The sequence below is a fragment of the Austrofundulus limnaeus genome, unplaced genomic scaffold, assembly GCF_001266775.1.
Source record: "Austrofundulus limnaeus strain Quisiro unplaced genomic scaffold, Austrofundulus_limnaeus-1.0 Scaffold53, whole genome shotgun sequence".
Lineage (NCBI taxonomy): Eukaryota > Metazoa > Chordata > Actinopteri > Cyprinodontiformes > Rivulidae > Austrofundulus > Austrofundulus limnaeus.
In genome coordinates this window covers 1297215-1305489 of record NW_013952455.1, presented here as the reverse complement: position 1 = coordinate 1305489, position 8275 = coordinate 1297215, and the positions used below count along the sequence as shown (strand labels likewise).

The following is an 8275-nucleotide window of genomic DNA, read 5'->3' as shown; positions in this document are numbered from 1 at the left end:
TGTGCATTTAGAGCAGCACTTGCATGCACATTCATTGTCCCAGTTTATCCTGCGCTTGTCCAGTTGCTGCCACATTCCTCAGACTGGTATGAAAGGCATCAGCAGGTTTATTTATAGATCTATAGAGGTCTATAGTGCTCAGCTTACTTGGAAATTTCTTAAAGATTGTCAAACAGTCGCCTCAGTCTCACGCAGTTCTCGGTTTGTTTCATGCACAGTCTCATGAAAACAGCACGACTAGTTGCCCAGTAATGCCCCGGCCTTAAACTTTAATAAACAGTTTTATAACAGGGGCTGCAATTTTTTCAAGTGTAATAAAAAAAAAAACACCAAGTTTTTCTGCTCGCAAAGTTTCATCTCTGTGTCAGTCATATTGATTTCTGGATGCAGTTGTGGATAAAACAAACATTTCATTCTAGCTTTTGTGCAGTTTTCATCAGCACAGCTTCTGCAGGATGCAGAACAAAACAAAACACTCCTCCCGTTCTCTGGCATCCTCCTCTTTCTGCACACACCCTTTCCCACTCTCTCTGCCACATGATGGTWAACGGATGTGGGCCAGTATTTTCCAGAGCCTCTTGAAACCTGAGAGCCACCATGAAAAACCCTTTAGTATGTCAGATTGTGGGATCTACCCACGTTTTAAGCGTTGGAGTAATTTCAGGCTAAGTTTTGTTTTTGAAGAAACCTCAATGAGAGGATCTGAAGCAGCCATGCCCTCCAGATTAGGTGTAATTATGTGCCATATTTAACTGGGTGGTTTGGATCTTTATCAGGTCAGCTGAAGTTATGTTCAGCTCACATGCTACAGCTTTACAGTTAACATTTSTTTACAGCTGATCTCCTGTGCTGTACATTTCTTTTATTTTTTTTCTAAAAAAAAACTTGCCTGTCAAGGCAGATGCCCGTTCTGTTAGAGGTTCTTGAGAACTCTCTCAACCACAGACGGAATGTGACTCAGATAACTGTCTYGTACTGCAAACTTGCTCTGAGCCTGAAACACAAAGATGTGTTAAATGTAGCGTGAAACTGGCTTGAGGTCAGGAAAGATCTGTTTCAGGGGTACATGACTGCAAATATTCTTGYAGGACAGACAAAGAGAGAAAGCACTCTCACCTTAGTGTTCTTTTAAAGGGGCAATATCATGTAAAAATCAACTTTTTTGAGTTTTATATCATGTTATAATGTTATACTCTCAAAAAAAAAAAAACCCACGTCCAACGCCTTGCTCTGACTCATTCATGCATGTTTGAGAAATCCTGCAGCGTTTTTAGGAAGCCATGCTGAGGAGCAAAACGACAGGTGGGGACCAGAAACGCCTTTTGGTACCAGAAACGCCTCTGGGACGTGTCTTTAAGTAGGGCTGCCATGATTAATCGATTAATCGACGACTAATCGATTATTAAAATAATCGACGACTAATTTAATAATCGATTAACCGTTTACTTTTTTTTTTGTTCTTTACATTGTTTTTCTCTCCAAACTGTTTTGACACCTTCCACTGCCACATCTGCCTTTCCGTCCTTGACACACATGCACAGTAGTGGTAACTGGTGTAGGCCGTGGACGTCACAAGACATTATACAGACAGGCTCTGGTGTCATGACAACGGAGCTCAAAAGTGTGGGATCATTTTAAGAAAATGAAACAGAAACCTGTTCAATGCAATATCTGTAAAGCAGAACTTGCCTTCCACAGCAGTTATTTTTAGTTAGCATACAGCTAAAATCTAACAATAGTTGTATAATAGCAGCTGCATTCTGACGTGATAAGCTCTATGTTTTATATTCAATTAACGTATGATCTGATTAGTCGTCTAATCGAATAAATAATCGGTGATTAATCGATTATAAAAATAATCGTTTGCGGCAGCCCTATCTTTAAGCCGAACTTCCTCTTCACAGAGCACACCTCCCCACCCCCCACCCCACACACCCCGCCCATGACTCCTGCAGGCTCTCGGCAGTAACAAAGCAAAGTGAAAGTGAAACTTAACTGCTGCTCTCAACACTATTTCTCACTCAGTGAAGCTATTTTCAGATTCAAAATATCTTTGAGGAAATGTATTTTCAGATGCCAAGTAAACGGCATTATAGTGCACGCGCGAACCCCGCCACCCCCGCACTAAATGGGACGGGACAGAAGCAGGAGGAGGTTCTTAAAGACACAGAGGCCTATTTCAAGGTTTTTAGAAGAGGAAGTGATGAGAAGATAAGTTTATTTTCTATTTAAACATAAAAACAGCATTTTAATAACAGCTAAAGCTGACATAGATACTTTTTTATGGTATAGTATTTAAATGTATGCCTGAGAAACACAAAATTACCCCTTTAAGAGACTACTTATGTGAAGTTAATAAAGCCGTGGCACTCAGTTAAAGTAACGTTAATGCATCTCACGGTTTTAAGTCTGCCTCTGAAAGGAGTAGGCTATAGGTAGTGATGTGCACAGAATTGATCAGTAAATCAAGTATGAAGATGTGGACATATGCACAATATTTAAATATTCAAATAAGGACATCAGCACATGACACTTCTAAAACCATTTATTCCTTTGTGTTTAACCAGGCTGATGTTATTTTTAGTCTATATTGTGTTTTAATTGTATTACATAATTGTCCTATTTTCTATTGTTTTGTTTACTTGTGTGGATCTGGGCATTTTCTTTATACAACACTTAGGTCAACACCTGCTGTTTTTAAATGTTACTTATGGTTAAATTTGAACTAAGCTGTTTTAWAAAGACAGTAATCCACTTTGGTTTGATGTTGCTCAGACTAGGCGTTAGCTAGGTGGTGGAAATAAAATATATTCTCCAGTGGCAATATGGCATTTAGACAACTCATGGTCCTTGATAGCCTCTGATTTAAAATTTTGTGTGTCTACAGTTAGTTACTCGAAGTTTAAAATTCATAACAGGTGGCATTTTTTTTCTGGTTAAACTTTTATTTTTGTGTAAAAATAAAGCAATAAAAGTTTTGTTCAATTCCATTTAACGGTTTTCAACATATGTCATCTGGGTTTGGGGAAAACCATTTTCAAGTATCARAATATTCAAGCCAGCCTGTTTGTCCAAAATTGAAAAGACAGCATTTTTGAGAGGCCTCTAATTTTCTTTCTGTTATCTCTCATTACCACAAACCTTGTTTTTTACTAAAGTACCATGCAAATAAACCACCTCTAATTTTTGTAGATACTTGACTTGCTTTGAAAAAGATTATTTAGCCTTAAAAATGCCTTTCAAACTAATTTTGAAGATGAAAAAGTGACTAAATTATTGTACATATTATTACAGATCTAGGGTAACTTTACCTTCTCAGTCTTATAAAATAAGCTTTACCTTTTATCTCTTCCTAGTTTTGTTCTATATTAGAGCAAAAATGGGTCTATTTGGTGCACTGATTGCAGTTTTCTGGCCGATCACTCACTGATCTTTAAAAATTCGGACCACCCGATTCTGATTTTATCTGATATGTTTTTTTTAAATAATCAACAATGTCAAATGTTATAATGTCACAGTACACCTTCAATGTTCCAATCTTATTTTACTGAAAATCATTGAACAATACTCTTGAAACAATACAAACTTGTTTGAACTAGACATTAGGTAGAGCTCACAGCAGGCTGATTGTCAGACCTTTGTGGAGGTAGATGAGAAGCAGATCTTATCTACATATCAGCCGATCTCCAATCTCCTGATTTATCAGTGAACCCCTAATTTCTGTGGCTTGTGCTCTGTTCAGATTTACATGCCACTTCCGACATTTACACTCACTTGGCCAGTGGTGGGTGCTAATTTCCACCTCTGCTTGTAAGTCCAGTCAGAATAAAACTTTTTTCACCAAACTAAGACTGTTCAAAGAGTTATCTACAACATGTAGGATATTAATTGTTCAAACCCTAAATGACCTGAATTATATTAAAAACCCTTGACTGATTTAGTGTCTCTTAAAGCATCTAAACATTTGATCTGTGAGGAAATTTATTTTAGCTGTCTGTGTGTTTGTTTGTCTGTCTGTCAGCAAAATATCTCATCATCTAGTAGACAGATTTTAATGCAACATACAGAAAGATTTACATCTGCAACTGATTAGTCTTTGGAGTCAACCGGATATAAGATAGCCGGTGTGGTAGTAGCTGGGAGTCATCCCGTCACATACACTAAGTGCTAACAAAACAGGTGGGATGTGAGTTGGTGGGCGATATCCATTCCTTCCAGAAATGTCACATTCATTGTTAATGTGAACATGTAATAGGCTGGAACTTTATCAGATTAATGAAGCTTTTAATATTTTATGCATGGGGTCTAAAAATGACATGTTACTTGATCCAAAATAAAAATGTGACAGAAAAACTCCAACATGAAGCTCGTTCAATTAGCTTTCTAGTTTAAACATATTTCTTTTGTTTAATTTACCATTTGAACATACTTTTACATAGTAATTGTATTTTAGTGTGTGATAAAAAATTTTAAAAAGTCGACTGCAGTTCGTGTTTTACAGTATGTGAGTTCACTTCAGTTCTCTGGGCGTTACCTGTTTTAAAGTTTTAAAGTTTTTTTTATATAGATCAGGGGTTCTTAAACATTTTGACCTCGGGGCCCAGTTTGTTGAACACAAAGTGGCACAAGGCCCAGTCAGACATTACCAGTGTATGGATCTAAATGATAATTATTCTAATCTAAATCTTAGTTTAATTTTTATTTGTTTTTACATCATAACTAAACTATCATAATTAACATAACTAAATTAAATACACCTACAATTTAAAAGTAAAACTCCTGTCAAATAATCACAAGACATGAATATGACAAACATTTTTATATTGTAACCTGCCCATAACAATTATTTGAACAAATACAAAGATCAGTCAACAGACCACTCAGGCTTATCAGNAACAAACAAACAAACAAACAAACAAACAAACAAACAAACAAACAAACAAACAAACAAACAAACAAACAAACAAACAAACAAACAAACAAATAATGCTTGGTTATGCTCAAGTTTGATTTTGAGGTCTTATATTTAAATGGTTTGGTTTAGGTCTTTTTGCCAGCTGTTTAAATTATCCAGCAGTAGACCTATAATGACTCCTGAGGTCAAGGTTGGCAACTTCAAAGTAAGCATTTATTTATTTTGTTTCATTTTCCATGTATTTTATAAGCTATGTATATTTTTGTTTCCCACTCACTTTCATTTAGGCCCAACTGTTAATTCACTCATGACTACGTCACTGATAACAAGCATTAAATGAGTCACACGGCTCTCAGATAACGGTGCTAAAAATTAATCCAGTCGCGGACAGCGATTGGTGGACCGTTATGTCAATCACGCTCTTCTGATTTCTGATTGGTCCAAACACTCCTCCAAAGAAACTCCTGTAAAATGTTTACGGGACTCCCGAGAGTGTGGAGCGTACTTCAACTCAAAGTAAGCTGTTATATATTAGCCGCGGTTGAGGTTGGAAATGTGCAGTGGCCGTCGTCTGTGAGCAGCTGAGCTTCAGAGGAAACACTCCTTATCATGGAACTGGACGAAAAACCGAAATATGGTAAATGTTTAAAGCTCCGCTCTTGCACGCATCTCTTTGCGACAGTAAGTTTAGTTACATTTTAACTCGTTCAGGGGCGAGACGATAACGATGCTTGTGGCGTAGTGAGTATTTTTCTTATGAAAGTTTGGGAAATGCGAGCCTCCAAGTTTCTTCTTAGCGGTTTTTATTGTTGCTAAATCATGTGGGAGTTTAAAAAAACACTTTCTCCATGATGGACCGAACGTGTGCCAGAACTACCTGAGCTGTGTTTTATTTCTAAACTTCTCCCGTGAAGTTTAAATGAAGTGTTATTATTATTATTATTATTATTATTGATGAATTACTTTCATTTTTGCCTTCTACTTTTCATTTAAAATATATATCCATTCTCGGCAGTTTTCTAAGTTTCTTCTTCTACATATTAAAAAAGTTGTTAAACAACTGAGTGGCGCACAACTGCTACTAGTGGTGAGAAAGTGTATTGCACCTAATTCAAAATCAGTGAGGTCCCACGGCCCTCTGCGGCCCAAAGTTAAAAACTGTTGTTCTTTTGAGGCCCTCAAGGTGGCGCTCGCGGCCCACAAGTGGACCACGGCCCATGGGTTAAGAATCTCTGTATAGATTACATCATCTATGGTTATATGGCAGTACTGACCATAAAAGTATCAGCTGCTTTTCTAATTTTTAATAGCAAATATTCAGAGTAGATATTTAATCTTAGTGGTGTGGCTTTTAAACATAAACTGAAGGCAAACATATTGAAACAGCTTAGCCACTGCAGCTTCAAACCCGTTTTACAACTAAACTCACAACAAAACATCAAAACAAACAGATTACTGAAAAGACTGACATCCTGTTTAGAAGCAAATGTTTGACGCTTCCTATTTTCCTCAGGTTTTAAATGTTTATAAAGAGCTTTGTGTTACTTCCCTAGGTGACCACTACACCACTATAAATAGACGTGAACTTAAACTGAAAAGCCARGCTGAGATGCCACACCCTCTAACCAAAATAAAAGACCCTTGGCAGACTAAAGGTTTTCTTACTGTTTTAACAGAAAATAAAAGTACAACTGAAACGTTTTAACATAAAAATTGTCAATGAAAACTAGTAAACTAGTATATTTTTCATCAGACAGATAATGTTACATTATGTATATTTTTGACTCAGGGAATATTTGTCAGTTTCAGGATGTCAGGGAGTCATTGACTAAAACTAGAGAGGGTTGTGCATTAATGTCAGCAACATTATACGATGTCTGAACCAATAAAACAACACATAAGAACTTTAAAAAATGTATTTAACTGAAACTGTGTTTTTATTAGTCTGAGCTACACATGGAAGCAACTTTTCAAGATGTCGTTCCAGATGTTCCCCTGTGGAAATATTTCAAGCTAAATGTTTGGAATTAATTGTATCTGACTTGTTGCTTCACAGACTGATGTGTGGTCACACAACAGAATCTAATCATTTGCAAATGATAGTAAACACATCAAATGTTGAGCCTAAGAAAAACAAGATCACTTGGAATTTGATGGCAGCGACACATCTAAAAAAAAGAAGATGGGACAGAGCCAACAAAAGATTGTTGTAAGTTAGAAACCCTGCTTATTGACCTTCGACATCTGAATGTACTTAGTTTGCTAAAGCTAACCTGAACTTCTATGACTCACTTTCAGGAAACTTGAACACTTATTAAAGTCTGTTGCCTTTACGTTCCGAAGTTAAGTGGCCTTTACGTTCCGAAGTTAAGTGTGGACGAGACAAATGAAGTCTGTTGGTGTTTGTCTCTCTTCCTCAGTATTTCCATTCTGACATTTTGTGGCTGATTGTTCAGCAGATTAAAAACAATAAAACCCAAACTTGCACAACAGCCAGTCTAAATCCTCTATAGCTGTTAACTCCCAGTTGAATAGGAGGAATACTTGTGATGTGCAAACACAACATTCAAAATGAGTCACACATCGCCAGCTGCACCAGCAGAGAAAAAATTCAGGTTGGTACAAAACAACATTAAATGTGCTACACAGTAAAACTGATTTTAGTACATAAAGTCAGCAAGACTGTACTCTGTCATTATACATATCAACAGTATGTTTGTATGTCATTTTGAAAATATATTTAAATTTGTTACAGTTGTTASTATTTGTTCCTCTAAACAAATGCTGTAACACAATCTGACATCAGATTCTAAAAMACACACAGTAAAGGAAGGTTTTACTTCTCTCTGATGCAACAGAAGGCTGAGTGTAGAAGTGTTAAATCCATTTATTATAATTTGGTCACAACTTTATGTTTCTGGAGTGATTTTGCTCTTGTAGTGGAGTGTAACTGCTGGAAAATGATCTGAGTTTCTTTGTGTTTCAATGTTGCGTTTGCAAATAATAATTATGAGCTGTAGTGGAGATTAAACATAAGATTCAGACAAAGAGGTGGACTTAAAATGTTAGGAACCRAACAGAGAGGTTCCTTTCCTCCACCCCAAACACAAAGACCCAAATCCTTGGGCCGTTTTATATGATAGAAGTCCCCTTGGACCCTGTTTTAGACCAGATTCCTAGAATCGAATTAGAAGCCCCCCCCACCTAAAAAAAAAACTGGTTCAACCTTCAGTGAGTTCCTTTGAGTTTCTTGGGTCCTTCTGTCTGGGGTCAGCCATGACCCTGGTGGAGTGCTAAGACATTGGGCCTCATGCAAGAACATATTCGTATTCTTATCCTAAATTTCTCTTACTTTTGTTC

The 8275-nt window shown here is 36.8% G+C and overlaps 1 protein-coding gene across 1 annotated transcript in view; it reads left to right on the top strand.

Moving 5' to 3' along the window:
• The first annotated feature begins 5428 nt into the window (after positions 1–5428).
• Positions 5429–8275, top strand: part of LOC106517828 (choline transporter-like protein 2) — a 28469-nt gene continuing 25622 nt past the window's right edge. The window contains exon 1 of the mRNA XM_014008853.1: positions 5429–5552. Within this exon, the coding sequence (XP_013864307.1) occupies positions 5525–5552 (28 nt within the window). The 5' untranslated portion in view covers positions 5429–5524. The remainder of the gene's footprint in view (positions 5553–8275) is intronic.